Consider the following 22,069-nt stretch of genomic DNA (forward strand, 5'->3'; position numbering starts at 1 on the left):
GGAGTCTGGGAGAGGGGGCAGGCATGTTAGTGAGGCCTCCATGCCCTTAGCTAGCTCAGTCTCGTCACCAGCCTTCAGAAGGCCGAAACTCCTCCTGCCCTGATCCTTGGCACCTCAGAGGGCCACTTGTGAGGCTAGGGAATGCAGGCTGTGTGGACCGACTGGAAACTGCTAAGGATGAGGTGGGGAAGAGGCTGGGCAAAACCAAGGCTGGAGGACTGAGAAGCCAACAGAGTCCAGAGCTGAGTGACCCTGGCAGGAACCCATGCAAAACAGAACCTGAGGGTTCGAGTTTTTGTTGGTTTGATTCAGGGCTGGCTTGGACCTTCTTATGTAGACAACACTGGACTCAAACTTCAGATATCAGGCTGTCTTCTGAAGGCTGGGGTTAAAAGTACATCGTCACACCCAGCACTAAGTCTGAGGATGTTGCAGAGGTCCCTTCCATGCTCTATTCTACCATGCTTGAAGCCCCTTCCTGGCAAGCACCCTTGGAGGCTGGGGTGGGGGTGGGATGGGATGAGATGGGGTTAGCAACTCATTGCCTTTATTTCCAGCACTCAGGAGGATCTTTTTGAGTTCAAGGCCAGCCTTGTCTACAGTGAGTTCTAGGATAGCCAGGACTAGATAGAGACCCTGTCTAAAAAAAAAAAAAAAAAAACAAAAAAAAAAAACCTTTAGTCCTAGAGCTCCACTAGGGAGGCCAAGACCGGAGGATCTATGTGAGAGGCCAACCTAGTCTAGAGTTCCAGGACAGCCAGGGCTACACAGAGAAACCCTGTCTCAAAAAAAGCCCAAAGAAGTTAAAACAAAACCCCCAAAATTTACCACTGGGGTACATACCTCTAGAAAGGATACCCATACACTTCTAATTTTTGTAGTTCAGATGAAGTGTTGGCAGTTCCGAGTGCGTAAAGGGATGGGAACCTGTGGTGGGGTCCCGTAGGGACCTGGGAAACGACCCCACAGCTGTTTCCCATTCCTCATATTAGGAGGCTGAAGCCAAGCCAGAGAGGTCTGGGTGTGGTGGAGAGAGCTCTTCCGTGAGCTTCTTGGAGTTGGAGCTTCATCCCAAACTTAAGTACAATAGCAACATATAATAAAAAAAGCAGACTGACTCCAGGCTTTCCAGAACCAGCAGATCTGTGCTCTCACAGACAGGATTCAAATGTCTGAGTGTGAACCAAGAAACAGCTGGAGACTGCCTGGGGACATCCTTCCTTCATATCTACAGGCAGGTAGTGACTGCCACCAGTTCCTGTCCCCATGAAGAACTGGGACTGACAGTTGTGTTTTATTGTCCCTGTGCCCTGAGTGATTTAAAATCACGGTGTTTTGCAGCTCTTGTTATCATTATCTTTGCAGTTATAGTTGAATTATTTGGTTTAGTGAACTGGCTCGGTGAAGGCACCTTGCCACCTACCCTGAGCTTGGCTCCTGGAACCAATACCTCTCATCTTTCCACAGCTATTTACATGGTGCTTCTTGGGGAGAATGGATTAGATTGTTTTCTCAGGAGCTGGAACAACCTCTCCTGTGCTCCCTACAAGATAAGAGACCACATGGTCTTCCCTCACAGACCTGGAAGAAATGAACTACATTCGTGGGTAGAAGCCTAAGTGTGCCTCACGCTGTGTACCTCATTAGTCCGGTTTGGATGCCAAGCGAACAAACTCAGACATGCTTTTGTGATGTGGAGTCAGGGATGCCCAGGCCCTTACCTTACCCAGAGAACTGTCTCCATTCCCCTGGTCTCCTCGTCATGTGGCAGAGCCAGACCCTGAGCTGAGTGTGACACTCCAGAACTGAGTCTTGGTTGACTGACCTCTGTACCTCAGGGTTGTAATAGCCACTGTTGATACCTAAGTGTAGATCAGTGTACTGAGCACTCTGGCTGTCTTGGGGCAACCCCTTTAGGGCAGTGCAGGGTACTGTGCTGCCATATCTTCTGGGAGATGGAATCTTCACCTAGGCCACCTCCCTGTCAAAGCTTGGCAGGTTGGTTACCTGCCAGGTGCCAACTTTTTTTTTTTTTTTTTTTGGAGACAGGGTTTCTCTGTGTAGCAAGGGCTATCCTAGAACTCAACTCTATAGACCAGGCTGGCCTCAAACTCACAGAGACCTGCCTGTGCCTGTCCCTTAAGTGCTGGGATTAAAGCAACACCACACAAGTGGAAAATGTGTCCTGAGGGGTTGTTTGGAAAGACACATTTGCCTCTCTTGCAGAAAATCTTTTCAGAGCCAGGCAGCTTGTCCATGACGACCATCAGCAGGCTGCGTGAGAGCTGCCGGGCTGCACTGCTGACCCAGGGCTGAGGCCCACGCCCACCTTGCCCGCTGCTGCAACTCTACTGCCACAGCAGACACTTTACCGATTCCGACCGCACTGTTCCTCTGTAAATACTTGAAGTCTTGACACTAGTAATGTGAACTTTTAAAAGAGAATGATTTAAAATACGTGCTCTACAAATTTTGCCTATCTTTGGAGTAATAATTAGAATTATCTGGCCCAGTGAGATGGCTCAGCAATCGCCTACCAAGCCGTACCCGGGTCCTGGGACCCGTATGTTGTTTTTTGAGACATACACACACATTGGAAATACCTATTTTCCCTGAGATGTCGGGAATGTGAGACACGAAGCACACATTTTGTTGAGTAGAGGTCAGCGCTGAGTTTCCTAGTGTCATTCAACCTGAAGTTAGTGACTGTCATATGTGGCTTTGATTTGGTCTGTCTGGAGAGTAAGGCCCACCCCTACTTTCCCAGGATACTTTCCTAGCCAAGGCTAGGTGCTGTGCCTACACAGACAGGGCGCTATGAGGGATAGATGGAGCAGAGCAGCCCACTTGCTGAACATGGTTATACTTGCTTTTTAGAAATGGACCTTACAGCTAGGTTGGTGAGGTCCCTGTCCTCTGGCTGTCCTTCATTCAGTGGACAGGCTCTTCAGTCAGACCTTCTAGAACACCCCCCCACCTCCAATGTCCCACAGACACAGCACAGCCTGGCAGACTGACAAAATCTCCCCGGGACAGGCTGTTCATGAAGCTAGATCATCAGGTCTTCATCAATGGCAGCTGTCATTTGTTGCAAATAAGCACTGAACCCATTGTCTTGCAGCCAGTATGACAGCTGAAAGGGACCCCCCCCCCTCACCCCCGCACTGAATAATTTATCAAAGCTGCCAAGTATCCTTACCTGGATGGCCCCAAATCCTCTAAAGCGTGATGTACTAACTGTCTGGGAGTGGGCAGACCCAGAGCTGTACCTAACACTACTGTAGAGATATTTCACAAGGTAGTATGCACACACTGCCCCCAAGGTATAGCTGGAGATGGCTTTCCTTGGTACTACCTGTGGGGTGGCGAGAGGGAGGGAAGCGTGCTGGGGCCCCAGGGAGCAGCTAGAGTCACATGGGAGAACTCTGTGCTCAGTCTGAAAGGTAGAGAGCCTGCACCAGTCAAGGAGCAGAGCTCTCTTCAGCTCAGCCCCTTTCTAAGGGCTGACTTCAAGTTGTCCTGTTCTGTTCAGACCAGGAAGGTAAAACCTGCAGCCCTGCTAATGACCCCAACAGAGTATCTCGGAGGTACAAATTCCCTCTTCCCAAAGGCAGGAGTCTTAGGGCTTGGGTCTAGGACCCCTTCGGTGATCGGACAGGAGGCTCAAGTTCCAGGGCCAGCAAGCAAACCTTGGAAGTGCCTGCCAGTGTGGAGTCTGCATTGCTTGCTGTTGGCTTCTGAAGTCAGAGACACATGATGCTTCTATGGAAGGGCTCCTGTTCTGTCTTCTGCACCCAGAGGGAGATGGCCCACAAGATGGGGTGGGGCACTTTAGGATGGCTACCTCTCCCACGATGAATACAGCTGCTGTCATTGGAGAGGTGTCCCACCTATGAGCAGAGGGCACTGCAGACGGCTGCAGCTGCTTAGTCTGCATGGCCTGGCCTGTGCCAGACAGCCTGTGCCTGAGAGGACGGAAAGGAGGGCGGGCAGATCAGACCTTCAAGGAAACAGCACTGGCCTCTTCAGCTCAGCCCAGGTTTGATGTCTATGTGGTTCTTCTGACACAGGTATGGCTCACCTGGAGACTGTAATTATACAGCCACATCATCATTAATTAAGACTCATCTAAAAGCAGACATGGTAGCACATGCCTCTCATCTCAGAAGCTTAAAGCACCCTTTAACAGAACCATTGGACAGAAAGTTCAAGGCCATCCTGAGCTATATGAAATTCTGCCTCAAAACAGTAACAAACCACCTAGCTATCTAGAACCATGACCAGTAACATTTCCTTAACAAAATAAACCACCGTTTAGTTTTGTCCTGGTTGCTAAGCACAAGGCTGGCTATCCCAACACTGTCCCAAACCTAAGCACATGAGCAACACAACTTCACCACCCCCTAGTCCCCAAACCCCATCAGCATCACTCCGAGGGCTCTCTTGGTGAATCCCAGAGGCACAAGGTCCAGACAGACAAAGAAGGAGACTTTTTATTAGCATCGTTACAGCAATGCATTACACGTGAGCTGGTCCTCAGTGTACAACCCACCTACGCCGCAAGACAGGTCAGCAGTGTGAATCTATTATTGTACACAGTGCAGAAACAGGGCCACCCTGAATGCCAACAGAAGACTGGAAATCACTTTACAAAAAGTAAATAAAAATAATGCCATTTTCTATTTAGAAAAGTGCCAGCGCATGGATGGCAAAGCACAAAACACTGGTGAGTGTGCCCAGCTAGATGCCAGCCCCCCAGGCCAGCAGCCCAACTGAATGTCCAGAGGTTGAGCCTGCGTACGCCTCTGCGGCAGGGCTTCCCACTCGCCCCTTCTGGCATCTGCAGTGTGCAGCCGAACCATCAGCCGCCCTCACCAGGCCCAAGGGTTCAGACCAGAAATTCCCTTTGTAAGGCTAAATCCGAGTAAAAGAATGAAGAAACCAAACACCAAATCTTAAAAAGTCAAAGGGGGGAGCCCGTGTGATTCCAAAAAACTTCCTTGTTCTCCTTAGAGCTCTACTTTGGTAACATTAACATTTAACCAGTTAGCAAAATATTTAACCCAGTTAGCAAAATTAACACCGTCATTTCAATAGTTATTCCTTGTGCATAGTAAATGTTGCAAGATGAACTTCACATTTGATAAAGCAGATTTGAAAACAGTTTGCCAGAAAGTGTGCCTCCCTTCCACACCTAGCTAAGCTCGGGACATACGAACAGACCCTTGTGCGTCTGTGGTGCACCCGCCCGCCCGCCCACCAGGTTAGATGGTCTGGTAGCCAGCATGACTCCTCTTCCTGCCGATGAGGTAGGCGATGAGGACGATGAGGACCAGCCCTGCCAGGGCACCGCCCACAGCAATGGGGATCAGCATGTTGTTACCATCCTGCACACACTCTTCCACTGCAAGAAAGACAGTCCAGTGTATTCACTGTGGGGTCCACCCTCCCCACCCTCTTGTTCCTGAGGGGACAGGATGAGGCCTGGGTAGGGACAACGAGTTCACCACCTCTGGGAAATTTGCAGACATGAGCGTTCTCTGTGCAGCTGGGAGAGCCCAGGTGAGCTCCACCCAAATTAGAATGAATGGTGTCAACCACTCTGGACCAATGGTCAGCTATGCCGTCCCTAGGCACAGGTCCCCCAGGACAGAACACTCTGGAGAGCACTCTTAGAGAAGCCACTACTGTCACTTTCCTCATCCACGGCACCCCTGCCTCACATACCTATACCTGCAGTTTCTTCCTCACAAGGGGAAGAGGGGAACACTCTGTGGAGAAAAAGGGTGCTTCTCGCCCTGACATCTTGGTCCCACAAGAAGATCTAAGACGCTTCTGTTGCTACCGTTACTATGGATACTACTTACCAGACCCAAACCTGCCACTTTCGACCTTGAAAGCCTGGACCTGAATACTGAAGACATTGAGGGAAAAGTTCCGGCTGACGAAGATGTGCTCCTCAGTGTTGCACTTGTATGAGTTCCCGATCGTGGCCTGAAGAGCTCTCAGCGAATTGTTAGAGGCGTAGAATGTGGAATCTGCAATGGGGGACAGAGTCCGCTCAACCGCGGGCTACACTGGGCAAGGAGCACGTGAACCACAGGAAGAAGGAAGCAAATCTCACCTTTGGCATCGGGAAGAGTCATGTTCAACTGGACTTCTTGTAGGAAAAACAGGCTCGAAGTGGCATTCTAAAAGAAAAAACACCCGCCAGGCACCTGGTTAATAGGGCGTCTATATTTGCAGCACAAAAACAGCATGTATTTTTGCTTAGCCCATTTCAGACTTTGTTTTTCTAGACAAGGTTCCTCTGTGTTGCCCTGCTGTCCTGGGACTACTCTGTAAACCAGATTGACCTGGAAGTTAGAAATCTGCTTGCCTCTGTCTCCTGAGTGCTGGACACCATGGTCCAGCTCCATACTTTTTCTTTTATGCAGGCTGTCACTATGTAGCCCAGTGATGTCTTGAACTTATTTTTCTATTTATACCTCTCTCAGTATTTGGATTATAAAACATGCACCAATATGCTCAATTCCTCCCAGGCCTCTGTTAGAACCAGTTTATCAACTAAAATTGAGAAAACAGGAACCATGCTATTAAAAAAAAAAATCTTTTGAATAGTACAGCAAAGTTAAAATCTATTATAAGAAATTATTATTGAGTTCATTTGTGTATCTTATTAAAATGTTTATGCTGGCTGGGATACAGCTGGGAGACACACATACATTACTCAGGACTACAGAAACAGATACTCCATGAGCCATTACTTTCGTTGATTTTGCTAACTATAAATGTGACTCTTCCCAGGAGATGGTACAAGCAGTAGAAAGAATGGCAGCGAGGAGCCTGTGGCAGCATAGCTTCACTCTGCTCTTTGCAGCCACCTCTATTACCTAACTCATAATAGGTCTTCCCCAGATATGTGCAGACCAGGTTTGCTGGTGAGAGTGAGGAAGGAAATGTAGAACTCCTATCACACAGGGTGAGAAGAAAGGAGGGAGCCACCTCTTCCTTCCTGAAGAAGCACTGAACTCTTGCTGACTGCCACCCATACCAAGGAGTCTAGTGAGCATGTCCCGCTTGATGAGATAGAACAGAGCCTCACCATCCCGAACTTCAACTGCAGGAGAGTGCTGTTGTTCCCAACTCTCAGGGTCACCACAGAGATATCGCAGGTCCCATTATATGTGTCATTTGGGCTGATGTTGAACACTCTGGTCACAGTCTGACAAGAAAAGCAAACAAGTCATCAATCCACCAGTCAATCTCTGGTGACCCTCTCAAAACACAGACACGACCACTAAATGGCTAATGAAGTGAAAACACCGACTTGAACAATCCAGGAGAACTATTAACCACACCCACCCAGAGATTTCTGAGTTCTAAGTAGTGCTACTATTCAGAATGCTACCTTGCTCCAGAGGCTTGGACTGAACTCTACGATTGCTATTCTCGGTGTCAACTTGACAACACCTGCAATAACTAAAACCCAAGTGGCTGAGTACACTTGTGAGAAGTTTTTTTCTTAATTAAATTATTTGAAGTGGGAAGACCCACCTAAATTTTTTCTTGATTTATTATTTTCTCATATATTATATCCTGACAAGTTTCCCCTCCCTCTTCTCATCTACTCCTCCACCATTTCTCTTCAGAAGAGGGTAAGTCTCCTAGGGCTATCAACCAAGCATGACATACCAAGTTGCAATAAGACTAGGCATGTCTGCTCATATTAAGGCTGGATGAGGGAGGAAAAGGGTCCTAAAAGCAGGCATAGAGTCAGAGACAGCCCCAACTCCTACTGTCCGACAAGAAGACCAAGCTACATAGCCATAACCTATGCAGAGGGCCTAGGTCAGACCCATGCAGGCTCCCTCATTGCCCATTCAGTCTCTATGAGTCACTAGGAACCCAGACTAGTTGCTTCTGTGGATTTTCTTGTGGTGTCCTTGACTCCTCTGGCTCCTGCAATCCATCCTCCTCAGGGAAAACCCACTTTTAATCAGAGTCACACCTGCTGGCAGCCTGTATAAAGGACATGGGGGAGGAAGCTCATGCTTAGCCTGCTTGCTCTTGCTAGCAAGTTCACTGGCTTTAGAGCCTACTCTTTGGGATTCTGCTGTATCTGGAAGAAGAGCTGAAACATCCATCCTGGTGCACTGAACAACTACTGGATTCTCGGACCTTCCATTGGTAGACAGTCATTGTTGGACTAGCAGGACCAAGCCTATTCCTAGAAATTATATAACATACACACTGGGGGTGGCTGGAATGAAATGGCCCCTCATAGGCACATAAATAGTGCCACTATTAGGAGGTGTTGCCTTGCAGAAGCTATGTCACTGGGGGCAGGCTCTGAGATTTCAGAAGCTCAAGCCAGGCCTGGTGGCTGTCTTTTCCTGTCTGCAGATCCAGACATAGAACTTCCAGCTACCTCTCCAGCACCATGTCTGCCTGCCTGTCTGCCACCATGCTTCCTGCCATGGTGATTATGGACTAAACCGCTGAACTGTAAGCCAGCCCCAATGAAATGTTTTCCAAGAGTGGCTGTGGTCATGGTGTCTCTTCACAGCAATAGACACCCTAAGACATCCATCCATCCACGTATCCATCTATCTATCTAAAAATATATATATATATACATATATAATAAATATATATTATACATGTATATAATATATACAAGGGACTTACTAAAATGGCTTACAGATATACCTTCTATTTCTCTAGAGAGCACTGACTAAACAGATTCCGATGCTTTTCCTACCATTCTCCATAGGTCCTTCTGCTTCAGGCTTACCTTTCTGAACAGCCAAGACTACAGGTGCATACAACCTTGGCCCGGTTCAATAAGACACTGTAAAATTCAAACCAACAACCTTCTCCCATCCCCACAGATACTGTTCCTGTCAGGGGACAGACAACTTCAGAAGTGTAACAATGCTCCCATAGGATGCAGGCACTTGTGTGAGGTGCCTAGTTAGCAGCAGGGCTTTTGTGGGCAGATGGTGTGCTGCAGCCCCATCACACAAGCGCAGCTCAAGACTCAGAACGATGGACAGAAGTGCACACGGGGCTCAGATCAGCAGTGCCTCTTATTCTGCACCACAGCCTGCATCACGATATTCCTCTCATGAATAAACCAACCCCCCCACTCCTCCTACCGTGTTGCTGCCCTTCTTCAAGTAGGTGATATTCAGCTGTAGCGCCATAGAGGCAAGCAGGCAGGTTCCGTTTTCATCAGTCACATTGTACTTAGCCACAGTGGGGTTTGTGGGCACAAGTGGTGGCAAGGGGCTAGGCGGCACAGGGGTTGGGGAAGGTCCGTCCTGCGTGCAGTGTGTCTCTGCAGGGACAATAAAGAAGTCAAGTTTGCATACGACTACCTCAGATGCTGGAAGGCTTGTCAGAAGTGGAAACACCTACTTATAATCTCTGCAGGACACTTCCCACCCACAACTGCCAGGTACATGGACAGCAGGTCCTGGGCAGTAGAGCAGAGAGGAACCAGAGCACCCTAGCCCACCTGTCGGCACCTGTCCCATCCCACACATTTTCCCATCTTAGCCTCCCTTCTCCGTGGGCACATAAAACCTATACTATGAGATGAGGCCAAGAGAAAACTTCACCCTATCACGAGGGGGTGATGAAGGTAGCTTGAATTCAAGTGTTCACACTGAGCTATCATAAGGAAGGCACTGTGCTAGAAACAAGACAGGGGTTCCTGACATTCAGACCCTGGCTAGGCCTGTCATTTGTTAAACACGAACTAACTGCAGTCTAGTACTATAGGCAAGGGTGTGCAAGAGCCTGGAGAAGAGAAGATGGTAATTAAGTGGGAGGGGACAGTATAGGAGGGAAGGGGAAGCGCAGTCTATTTTTACATGCTGTTTGTTATTCCCAACTTTTCAAAGTCATGGAAGAATAGCCTGGTATGTTTAAGTTTCACCTAGCAAACCTTCAAAATTAAGACATGAATGATCAGGCTGTAAAGACAGGCTTGATGGTTAAGAGTGTATACTGCGGCATTCTGGAGGCAGAGGTAGGCAGATCTCTGAGTTTGAGGCCAGCCTGGTCTACAGAGGACAGCTAGGACTGTTACACAGAGAAACCCTGCCCAGGAAACCAAAAGTGTATACTGTGGACCTGAGCTAAATTCCCAGCACCCAAGTTAATCAGCTCACAATCTCCTATAACTCCAACAGAGATCCCACACTTCTGGCCTCCTCAAGTATGTATATACAGAGACATACACATAATTTTAAAAAATCCAAACCCCAAAACCACAATGACGAAAACAAATGAGGCACGAACAGAGATAAAGAGATGACGTAGTGATTAAGAGCATATGCTGTGTTTCCAGTACCAATGCTAGATAGACCTCTCACAACTGCCCATAACTACACCTCCAGAGGACCCAGCACTGCTGGCCTCTATGGGCACCCATATTCGTGCACATGCTCAGTGAAGAAAACACCCCCCACTCCCTGGTAAATCTGTTGGGACCTTGGTCTGGCTATTCTCAGGCCTGCAGCAACACTACCTACAGCCCACTCTAGGTTGAGAACCCTCTGCCTGACTCTGAATGTCTCTGGCAGAAAAAGGATCTGTTTCTTCACATTAAAAAAAGCCGACAAGAAAGTCAGCTCTGCTTATCCTAGCTGGCACTTTATTTCCTCTTTAAAAATATCTTATTTTGCCTGCAGCTGGGCAGTGGTGGTGCACACACACCTTTAACTGTAGCACTCAAGAGGCAGAGGCAAGTGGATCTCTGTTTCAAGGCAAGCCTTGGTCTACAGACCAAATTCTGGGATAGCCAGGGCCACACAGAGAAACCTTGCCTTGAAAAACCAAAACCAAAGTGTTTTGCCTGCATGTATATGAGTGTCTGGTGCTCAGGGAGTCCAGAAGGTGACAATAGATCCCCTAGAACTGGAGTTACAGACAGATGGCAACCACCATCTGGGTACTGGTGGTTCAAAAACCAAGTCCTCTGGAACTCTGCAGCTGCCCATGTTCTTTAGCTGCTGAGTCATCTCTCCAGACCCACTTTATTTCCTTTCAAGTAAGATTTGCAAAGTGCCCAAGTTTATTTAGATCTGACCCTTTACAGTTAACAAGAGGAGTTACTTACAAACAATACCAATACGTGTATATACTCACAGATTTAATAGAAACAAACTATATGACCAAGGCTCATCAGTAAAGGCTGTGCAGGTTTGACTTGAGGGAGAGGCCTGGAGCCCATAAGGACAAGCACTGACTCCGAAGGGCTGAACTCTGACTCCACTACTTGCATGCACAGCACTCAGACGCCCAAAGAGTTATTAAGCAGAACCTCCACAGACAGGATGCTGGCCTCCACCTGGATGACTGCCGCTCCGGCACTGCAAGTGCTCGCTGCTCCCCATATTTGTCACTCTCCCTAATCTATCACAAGCTGTCTGTGGAGCCACTTCAGAGCACAGCACCTCTTAGAAAGGCCACCACCTGCCTTTCCTCTCCTCCAAGAGGCAAAGCTCCAGCTGGTTTGAAAATAGATTACATGGTAGCAGTCAAAGACTATGTTTGACTCTGGCCTCTGTCACTAACCACGTGACGTCAGTCCGTCTGTATACACTTCTATGCAAAGGGGCCACTGCTGTAACACCGCAGTTTGTTCAGAAGGTTGGCTGCAGTGAACTGGAGGAAGGACTCGACCCAAGTCAGCATCTTTCAGAACACCCATTTCTCCTAGCTAGAGCTGCCGTGTGGGGGTCATCGTTTACCGCTCTTCTGTCAATCACACTTTTGTCACTGGGTGAGGAAACAGAAACAGATCTGTGGGCTGGAGAGACGGCTCAGTAGGTTAAGAGCATTACTGCTCTTCCAGAAGACCCAGGTTCAATTCCCAGCACCCACTCGGGTGCCCACAAGTGTCTATAACTACACTTCCAGATGGTCTCATGCCCTTTTTTGGTCATCTTGGACACCAAGCATGTACATGGTGCATATATACATGTAGGCAAAACACACAAACATAAAAACTATTTTTTAGGGCTGGAGAGATGGCTCAGTGGTTAAAAGCCATCATTGGCTGCTCTTCCAAAGGTTCTGAGTTCAATTCCCAGCAACCATACAGTGCTGTAATCATTTGTAATGACATCTGATGCCCTCTTCTGGCCTGGAGGCATACATGCAGGCAGAATATTGTATACATAATAAATAAATCTTAAAACAAAACAAAACAAAACAATTTTTTAGAAAGGGGGGGAAACCCTGAAAAACAAAAGCCAGGCGGATCTCTGTGAGTTGGAGGCCAGCCTTGTCTACAAGAGTTAGCTCTATGATAGGCTCCAAAGCTACAGAGAAGCCCTGTCTCGAAACAAACAAACAGAATAAAAACCAGTTCTACCTGTAACGTGACAGTATGTATTTCAGATGAGGACTCTATCACAACTGGTCTTTGCTGACATCAGTGCAGGAGCACCTGTAACTAGTGCAAATGGTTATGCCGCCAGGCACAGTGGCGCACACCTTTAATCCCAGTACTTGGAAGGCAGAGGCAGGTGAATCTCTAAATTTGAGGCCAGCGTGGTCTACTCTCTGATTTTAAGGACAATCAGAATTATGTAACAGAGAGACTGTCTCAACAAAACAAAAAGGGGTGACGACGTCACACCAAAGCCAGGTTTCTAGACACTGACCTTCACAATCAGCTCCCTATGTAATAAAACACTTTCTTTGTTTAACTTTAGGTGGCAGAACAGGGCCTGCACTAGTGTGACCTGCGGAGAAAATACGTGCTGCACCCTGACCCTCCACTGACAGCGCTGAAAGACAGCCTGTGTCAGCTCCTCCAGCAGTCACAGCATAGTCTTCCATTAGGGTTGCTGAGGAAGCCTGAGAAGAAAAGCCAATCAGGGCAGGTCTGGATTTTTGGAACCCTCATATTTCCAATGGACAATTTCAGAGCTGATTGGATTTGGGGCAAAAATAGTATCAGGGATCACCAGCTTAGTCAATAGGTATAGGCCAAGGGCCATACCTCCTCAGGTAAAGCCAGCCCTGAGCTTGCCAGAGCTGGTCTAAGGAAACTGGCTCACAGGTAGAGGGTTTTGACAAGATCACTCTTTCACATTCCATGAGTGACTGAGATCAAGTGTTTAATCCCATGCTCTCGCCTCTTCACCGGGACGTACCCACTCTCACCTTCAAAGGCAGAAGGTAAAACACAGCTGGTAAAAGCAGAGAAGGGCTGCCAGGTGGTGGTGCAGTCTCACCACCCTGTGGACACCTCAGCCCAGCACCTTACCTTCTTTGCTGAAGTTGCTATTCGACAGGTAGGCCTGGATAGTGACATCACGGAGTGTGATGGTCACATTGCCCATGTGGACCTCGGTAGCACTCAAGCATCGATATGTCTTGTTGATGTCTGCCTTGATGTCAGTTGTGGAGTCTACAGAGAGGATCCCTATATCCAAACCAACAAACAAAACAAAATACACAATTTGTAACTGTAGGTAGTAGTACTTAGTAAAATGTGACTTATTTACCACCATTTTGTATTCTTTCTTTTCTTTTGAAGCTTAAAGACAGTTTATTAGTGGAAAAGAAAAAACCTCAGGGCAAGCAAGCTGTAAATCTCAGAGGCTAACTGAGGGAGGAAGGTGGAGAAACAGAAAAGGAAGAACCATGCCATCAGCAGCAAACCAGCATGCAGTCAGCCACAGTGGGGAATGAAAAAGCCTGAAGTACAGAGAAAACATACTTAGGCTCTGGCCAGCATCTAAAAGAAAGGGACAGAAGAGAAAAAGGATGTCAGGACTAAGAAAGGCAGGCAGGCCTAAGAGACCCTCGCGTGGCTCTTGGAAAGGCCGTTCCTCCACCCGTCCCTCCAGGTGTGGGATTACCACAGAGGTCCCACCTTTGGCGATAGCATTGGGGAAATGCTGTGTGTCTGACAAGTTGTATGTGAAGCGCATGTGATGGACACGGTAACGGGTTGTGTTTCTCGTGAAGTTGAGCGTCAGTAGATACCCGCTTCCAAAAGCAACAGCGAGGCTGGGTTCAGAAGCATTTTCTCTACCACAAGAACTGCTGCTGTTCAGTACTTCTGCAGAGGGCGGCAGATCGATGGTCGAGTTCTAGAACAAGGACAATTCCAACACAACACACTGAGAATGCATGCTGCCAAAGAGGGCTGTGTGTCCACGGATAGAAACTTAACCGTCCACCGTCCACCAGTGCTCAAGTGGTCATTTACAAACACTGTACGTGGCACAGCATTAGTGCAGACTGCTGGAATACAGGGCAGTTTAATGCGTGCATTCCTGTGTACGAGGAACCGTCAAACATTGCTGAGTATTCTGAAACACTGATAGACAGTGGGAGGTCTACCACAGAGACAGTCTCTATAAAGTATGCAGCTTTAACATAACTGATAAAAAGCTCACTGCAGTGTCACAGACAGAAATAGGCTGACAAGTGAATCAAGGGAGAGAGAATGACTTATTAGTCATAGCTAAAATCTGCTTCTCATTCACGGTGTGCACAGCTTAATTCTAATACTCAGGAGGCTGAGGCAGGAAGATCATACTTTGAGGCTGGCCAATGCTGTGCAATAAAATACAGCATAAATTTTTTAAAAAAATATACTATCTGGGGGCTGGTGAGATGGCTCAGCGATTAAGAGCATTGCCTGCTCTTCCAAAGGTCCTGAGTTCAATTCCCAGCAACCACATGGTGGCTCACAACCATCTGTAATGGGGTCTGGTGCCCTCTTCTGGCCTGCAGGCATACACGCAGAAAAGAATATTGTATACATAATAAATAATTAAATATTTTAAAAAATGTATACTAGCAAATTAATTTCAAGTTATAACAGAACCAAAGCCAAAGTTACCTTGAAAGTAAAGAATCTAACTGATGCTACTTTTTTTTTAAGGACAAAGTCTCTCTAAGTTTCCTCTTTAAGTTTAACTTTAAGTTTCCTGGGGTGAGAACAAGCTCAGTTGGTAGAGCACTTGTCTAGAGTGCATGAAGCCTCAGCCTCGCTCACCAGCACTACACAACCCAAGCCAGATGGGGCAAGACTATAATCCCAGACTTGGATTGGCAAAACTTGGGAGTATTTCAGGTCACAATGGGGTATGTGAGACCCCATGACTCACAATCCAACCACCAACCCACCTACCCACACACCCTCGTCAGCCCCAGACGAGAAGTAAAAAGCTGAGGCAGGTAAAGTGGCTCAGTGGGTGAATACACCTGCCACCAGGCCAGTAACCTAGGTGCAATACCAGGGCCCATGACCCACACGGTAGAAAGACCAATTCTACCAAGCTGCCCTCTAGCTTCTATCCATGCACTGTGGCAGACTGCTCACAAAGTGCATATGTGCGTGCACGCACGCACGCACAAGTTGAGCACACGCATATGTAAATTTAAAAAGTAAACTATAGAGGGGCTGGAGTGATTGCTCAGAGGTTGAGAGCACTGGCTGCTCTTTCAGAAGACCTGGATTAAATTCCCAGCACCCACATGGTGGCTCACAACTATCTTGAACTGCAGGTCCAGTGGATCTGATGCCCTCTTCTGGTCTTTATGGGTATTGCACACATGTACTGCATAGACATGAACAAACACTTATTTACAAAAAATAAGTAAAATAAAAAGTACTCAGAAGCTTATATAAGCTTGGACAATTATTTACTACAAGAGATTTCTGTGAGACCAAGTCTTTCCATATTTACACAGTAACCAGTACAAATGAGTTAGGGATCCAGCAGCTCTAAGAAACAGCAGTCCTGCAGACCTAGTTCCTACTAGCCTCCAGTGCAGAACTGAGTGTTGCTATATGGGGCTGTGAGAAAACATGACACTTCCAACCAAGAACTGAAAATAAAATGTGATTCAAGGTTGAATTTATTAAGATAGGTTTTATGTAGCCCAGGCTAGACCTGAACTCCTGGTTCTTTACAGGTGTGGTATATCTCGTGATCCAGGGATGCATTTAAGAGGGTAATAATATATAATGAGTATGTGAAATGCCCACTAACAGGTAATTAGAAGGAAATTTAAAATACAGGCTGATCATCTGCTAGCAATCTAAGAACTATATAAAGTCTGTACTAAGCGTGGAAACACAAACCTGCTTTAATGTAACCACTAAGAACATCTTTTGCTTGTTTATTTGTTGGGACAGGGTCTCACCAAGTTTTTCTGACTGGCCAGAATCTCAGCTTTGTACACCAGGCTGGCCTTGAATTAAAAGATTTGCCTGGCCTGGCGGTGGTGGCGCACGCCTTTAATCCCAGCACTCAGGAGGCAGAGTCAGGCGGATCTCTGTGAGTTCCAGGACAGCCAGAGCTACACAAGAGAAACACTGTCTTAAAACAGTAAAAAACAAAAACCAAAAAAAAACACCAACAAAGGTTTGCCTGCCTCTGTCTCCTGAGGGCTTGGGTTAAAGGTGTGTGCCACCAGGTTCTTTTTTCTTTTCTTTTTTTTTTTCTTTTTTTTTTTTTTTTTTGGTTTTTCGAGACAGGGTTTCTCTGAAGCTTTTTTAGAGCCTGTCCTGGAACTAGCTCTTGTAGACCAGGCTGGCCTCGAACTCACAGAGATCCGCCTGCCTCTGCCTCCCGAGTGCTGGGATTAAAGGCGTGCGCCACCACGCCACCAGGTTCTTAAAGGAACACAGTCTAGCATTGCTCATCAAGCCAAGCCACCACACAGGATACATCTCTTGGAACATAGTGATTGTCTGGAGCAAATGAAGATCAAGAAATGTAGAGCTATATATTGGCTATGAAAAATATTAAGAAAGCTAACCAAGTAGCACCAGTAAAGCATTTGGCAAACTTGCTGACTACCATGAGGTTCTACAAGGTGGTTATAAAACAACCATACAACCATGAAGAAACCCAGAAAATGTGGTCACTGAACAGTGTAAACAGAAGGCAAATGGTTTGCTGTGGCTGCAGAAACAGCAGAGATCACCTATGGACCTAGAAGCTAGAAGCCCAAGTGAGAAGGGCAGACCCACAAATGTTGGTGTCTCCTACCTGAGAACCATGTGCAGTCTCGTAGACGGTCCGGAAGGAGGCAGAGAAGTCAGCCATTATACAAGCTGTGCCACTGTTGTCTTTCACCACAAACAATGCTGAGGCACCGTGTGCAAGGCCTGCTGCTTCCGGTAAAAAGAAACAATCACACACCTACTTCAACGTACAACTGGTATTTCTGTTTTCTGTAACTTTTATTAAGATTCATGGTATTTGGTAAAAACTGAACCAGATAAGTGGATTATAGGCTGGTGTCCTTCTAACCTCCCAACCCTGGAGCCCATAGAAAACTGCCATCTACTTGCCAACCCCGCCTACAGCTCCTGCGTGCTGTTATCAGGGTACTTACATGTCCCCCAGAGGATTTATCTATAGGACGTGATAGAGTCTGAAAGGTCCACCTCAAGCCAAGCAAGCATCAGCCTCCTAGAGGAGCTCAAGGGAGCATCTGCAACTAGTAGCTACAGTGTGGCTAGTTCTGACCTCAGACCAGGGTTGTGGCAAAAGAAGAACTGAGCTCAGTGTCTGGATTCCACCAGCATGGCTGAGGGACACTGGGCACATCCTCAGTCCATAGGAGTGAGGGCTGCCCTATCTGTGGAGGTTCAAGGACATATGGAGGCTCTGAAGGTTTTCAAGTGAACAGTGGTCTTTCCAGGACAGCTCCACTCTGGCTTTTTAAGTAAAGCAAGTGAATATCACGCCGTAATCCTAGCACTCGCCAACACAACAGATGCCCTATGGGAGCACACAGTCCAACTTTAACTAGGCTGTCTTTTCATGAGTTTTCTTGTCAGCACAGGAATTTGTCAACCAAAGCAGCACACATCCATATTCAAAGGAAAACAAAGTATTGCTATAAATTAAAATAAACTTTGTGGCTTTTGAGAACATGCCTTTCCCAAGTCACCAGCTGCTACCATTCCCTGGTGAGTTTTTCTTAATAAACTGTCTTTAGTTCTACTACATAGAACAATAAAATAAAATGGGGGGAGGGAGATGCAGTTAAGAGCACTGGCTGCTCTTTCAGAGGATTTCAGATTCAGTTCCCAGCAACAACATGGCAGCTCACAAGGATTCCAGATCCACAAGATCTGATGCTCTCTTCTGGCCTCTGTGGGCACTGCATACACACAATGCACAGACATACATGCAGGCAAAACACATATGTATAAAATAAAAAGATAAACTTTGTAAATAAAATGGGGCTAAAGAGATGGCTTGGTGACATAGAGCACTCATTGCTTCAGAAGACCTGTGCTTCTCAGCACCTACATGGTGGTTCACAACCATCTGTAATTCAGTACCAGGGGATCCAGTGCCCTCTTCTGACCTCCACAAGCACTAGGCACATTGTACATGCAGGCAAACAATCATATACATAAAATGAATCTTTAAAAATTATTTAACGTGCAAAATTTATATCTTTTAACAAAAAGAGCTTTTTTCGAATCAGTTACGATGCCTATGGCAATCCTGGGCCTGGGACAGGATCAGCTGTCAGGAATCCCACTTGCCTACTAATGACAATCCGTTCCTTTCTCATTTCTCCAGGGGTCAAAGGGCAATGCTGGTTAGTTCTTTCAAAACACCGCATTACAGGAAATCCCCTTCCCCTGCACCTAGCATGGCAGTGGGAAGCAGGCAGCTCAAGCCTGAAGCTCTTCAGTTACTGCTGCGTGACCTTGGGCCAGGAGCAGCCACCTAACCACCCTGATTACACAACTGAGACAGGAAGAGGGCAGCCTCAAGGCTGCCTGACTAGACTCTCAACAGTTCACCCTTTAATGAAAAGTCTTGCTACTGACTCACTTTTGTTTGGGGGGCTCTCTTGCTTCTTTGCCAAGGATGTCCTGGAATTCTTGGACTCAAGTGTGTTGCTACTATGAAGACCTGCTTAACAACTACTTGTGACACACTTTGTGACAGGCACTTCTCAAACCAAGTTTCCATCAGGTTTCTATAACAACCCTAAAAGACAGTTACTACGATAATCCTGCTGAGAGGCCCAGAGGTACTCACTTGCTTCAAGGTCACAGCAAGTGAGTGGTCCAATTTTGTTGGCTTCAGTGTGTGGCTGCTGACAGTGCTGCTCCTGCAGCACTTGGTGAGGGAGTATTTTTGAAGCCTGTCTTACACAGTGAGAAACCGTCACCAACCAGCCACACCCTAACTTATCTTGGCTTTATTCCTTTAAACCAGATTTCTTATCTAGTGACACATAAATCACCATTGAACACTTCAAGACCAAAGTTCCACCGCAGGCTCTGAACTGCCACCTCTAGAGGAGCAGCCTCCCTCTCTGCTGGCGAGCTTCCACAAGGCTGGACCATGCTGTGCAAGCTGCTGTGGAGAACAGACAAGAGTCGCACTGCCAGAGAGCTGTCTTTGCTTAGATCCAGCTCAGGACCAATGCTATCAAGCTGGGCACATCGTCATGACAGTACCACCCACGGGCCTGTGTCAGGACAGGAGGCCCGGGCTCTGAACTGGACAAAGGGGATGGCCATTCCCAGGACAGGTGCCAGGAGCTACAGTCTACATATGCATAGTTAAAAGGCCAGCTCAAGATAACAACTGGGTATCAATTCAAAATTGCAGGACCACAGATGTTTGAGCGCCAATCTAGGGAAGAGCTCAAGATCCCACGGTCCAGGCTAACACTATTAATTAGCAGACTTCTCAGACCTCTAGGCTGGCAGAGCTCATCCAGAAAGGGGAAGGTCATGGGGTCAGCCCCAACAACTTAACAGGTAGTCCCACTAGGCAACCAAACACGCTAGTTTCGGTTCACACGAGGCTGCTTTCTAGTAAGTACCCCAACACAACGGCAACTTAGCAGGGCTAACAACTAATGCAGGAACAATCAATAATTTCAAAGTTAGGATTTTTTTAAAGATGAAATTATTTTCGAAGTTATGCAATTGAAATAAAGATTTAAGTAAGATCTAAAGCAGACTTATTAAAGTGCTCTTGTGAAAGCTGGGCAGTAACTCATGGAGTACAGCGCTCAGTGCCACTGATTTTTCTCTCCTCTTTATTTGATTTTTGAGAAAGTGTCTCACCCTGTAGCCTAGGCTGGCCTCCAATTCACAGAAATTCTCCCACATTCGCCTGCTAAGTGTTAGGATTTCAGGCATTAACCACCACGTCCAGTAAAAAAAATAAATAAAAAGGATTTCACTACCTAACCCAGGCTGACCTCCAATTCGAAATTCCCCTGCCTCAGCTTCCCAAGTCTAACAAGAGTGAGCCACCACTAGCTAGTTCTAGTCATCTATTATTTATTTAGCGGCAGGGTCTCTAGTCCTGGTTGTCCTGCAACTCAGTACTCAAGACACAGACCCGACTGGCCTGTTAAAAGAGTTCCTTCTGTTTCCCTAGTGCTTGATTAGAGGCAGAAGCCACCACGCCAGCCAGAGGTTAGCTTTAAAAAGATCAAACAAGGCCTGGCATGGTGTCCCAAGGTTTTAACCCCAGCTCTTGGGGAGCAGATGCCGGCGGAACTCTGAACTCAGGTCAGTATGTTCTACATGGCTGAGGTCCTAGTTTGTTTGTTTTTTAAAGTAAAGAAAGGAAAGTATACTCAGTCTAAGGGTTTTACGTAGTTCTGGCTGTGCTGGCGATTTAACTCCGGGCCCACAAGTAATGTACTGTAAGTTAGTTACTGTATGGCTGAGTTACATCCCCAAGCCCTGTGAGCTCTTCTCATGAGGCCATTGCGACACGACAGAACTTGTTTCAGCAATTCCTATTCTAGTTACAGCTCCTGAACCCTGAAGGGTCACAAGTCCCTTAGCAGGGTTTGAGACCGCTGGGTAAGCGCACCTCTCTTCTGAGATGAAGAGTTCATTTCACATCGCAAATTCCACAAAGTCACAGAATTTGGGGATCTGACGGGTCTCAAGAGGTACTCGGGAATTCGTGAACATGTGTGCCCAGGAGTACCCGTCCCTATGTGGCCCAGGTGAACTCTCGCCAGCCACCTCTCTCGGGTCCTGCAGATGCGGGCACTGCAGCTAAACCCTTCGCGTTGCTGGGGTCCGGCGGCGAGGAAGGGCACCTCAGGCAGGGGTCACAAGGTAGCCCGGGTGCCAGCAGCACTGCCCACCGGGAACTCGAGCGTCTCAGGGGGCGCAGGCTGGGCTCCCAACGCGCATCCAAGTCCTGAGGCCCGCCCGGGCTCCGAGACCGCAAGCGCCACTGCCGGGCCGGCCGAAGGCTCGAGGCCTGCTCGACGCCCGCGGCCCGGGCGCCCCGTTCCCAGCCGGCCTGGCGCCCCCTTCCCGTTCGTCCCGAGACGCCGACCTCGCCCGGCCCTCCCGCCCTCCCAGGGCTCACCCAGCAGCAAGAGGAGCAGCGGCCGCCGGGCGCCGGGAGCCGCCATGGCGCGACGCAGCCGAGGCCGGGATGCGGCGGTTGCGAGGCCGGCGGGAGGGCGCGTCCACCGACTCGAGAGGCCCGGCAGCTGCGGCGCCGGCACCGAGGGGACCCTGCGGCCGGCAGCGCCTGTCACGTGAGCAGCGCCGCGCCCGCCGGTCACGTGAGCCGAGGGGGGCGGGGGTCTCGCGAGAGCGTCCCCGGCTGCCGCTTCCACCCCACCTTTCCCCTCAGCCTCCGTTTCGCATGTGATGCCGTCACATGCCGGTCGCTGTCACGTGACCTGCCGGCCACGTGATGCATGGCTGTAGGACCTTTTCCCCGGTGTGTCCCGAAATGGAAAGTAGGCTGTGGCTTTGAGAAGGGAAAGAAGTAAACGCTGCCAGGGAAAGTGAGGGCGGAAACGGGAAGCGGCGAAGGCTGGACCGAGGCCAATAGGCCAGGCTGCTTGCCACCGTTCAGTCGTAGGCTGACGTCCACGGTTAGGGTCATACCAGTGTTTACATCCAGGACAGTGTGTAAAGCCATTTCCAGGTGGGTATTCACATCTAAACCCACGTCCTAGCCCCAGGCGAAGAACTGGTGTCTTGAGCCAGTCACAACTGTGTCTTTTCCGTGGTCCAGGCACAGGGAAGTCCTTAAGGGCA

General features: G+C 48.1%; 2 protein-coding genes across 7 annotated transcripts in view; one reads left to right on the forward strand and one right to left on the reverse strand.

Annotated features, from left to right (window-relative positions):
• Grtp1 (growth hormone regulated TBC protein 1) overlaps window positions 1-13,489 on the forward strand; it is a 35,041-nt gene extending 21,552 nt beyond the window's left edge. Inside the window, exon 8 of one of the 5 annotated variants that reach the window (XM_038325098.1) lies at window positions 12,735-13,489. In XM_038325098.1, coding sequence (XP_038181026.1) covers window positions 12,735-12,758 — 24 coding nt within the window. In that variant the 3' untranslated portion in view covers window positions 12,759-13,489. Of the gene's footprint in view, window positions 1-1,467; window positions 1,923-2,226; window positions 2,471-4,070; window positions 5,228-8,406; window positions 8,499-12,734 lie in introns of those variants that run through there. The other 4 variants (XM_038325100.1, XM_038325099.1, XM_038325096.1 and 1 more) reach the window with 4 other exon arrangements.
• Window positions 4,476-21,555, reverse strand: Lamp1 (lysosomal associated membrane protein 1). 2 transcript variants are annotated; one of them, XM_038325094.2, is made up of 9 exons: window positions 21,384-21,555; window positions 17,043-17,164; window positions 13,904-14,123; window positions 13,292-13,450; window positions 9,162-9,343; window positions 7,106-7,225; window positions 6,125-6,191; window positions 5,868-6,038; window positions 4,476-5,404 (listed from the first exon to the last, which is right to left on the reverse strand). In XM_038325094.2, the coding sequence occupies exons 1-9, from the start codon at window positions 21,427-21,429 to the stop codon at window positions 5,265-5,267; spliced, it is 1,227 nt and encodes a 408-aa protein (XP_038181022.1). In that variant the 5' UTR covers window positions 21,430-21,555; the 3' UTR covers window positions 4,476-5,264. The 2 variants fall into 2 exon arrangements, with proteins under 2 accessions (XP_038181022.1, XP_038181021.1); XM_038325093.2 differs by having other exon boundaries at window positions 17,043-17,167.
• Window positions 21,556-22,069: the final 514 nt, after the last annotated feature.

The sequence above is a fragment of the Arvicola amphibius genome, chromosome 4, assembly GCF_903992535.2.
Source record: "Arvicola amphibius chromosome 4, mArvAmp1.2, whole genome shotgun sequence".
In the NCBI taxonomy this organism is placed as follows: Eukaryota; Metazoa; Chordata; class Mammalia; order Rodentia; family Cricetidae; genus Arvicola; species Arvicola amphibius.

Bases quoted from the DNA above. Each gene is read 5' to 3' on its own strand.
- Lamp1 (XM_038325093.2), bottom strand. From the start codon at position 21,429: ATGGCGGCTCCCGGCGCCCGGCGGCCGCTGCTCCTCTTGCTGCTGG. The intron at 17,168-21,383 runs GTGAGCCCTGGG...TTTTACCGGAAG, and splicing joins GCTGCTCCTCTTGCTGCTGG to CAGCAGGCCTTGCACACGGT. The intron at 6,192-7,105 runs GTGAGGCTCTGT...TTTTTCTTTTAG, and splicing joins TGCAGTTGAAGTTCGGGATG to AATGCCACTTCGAGCCTGTT.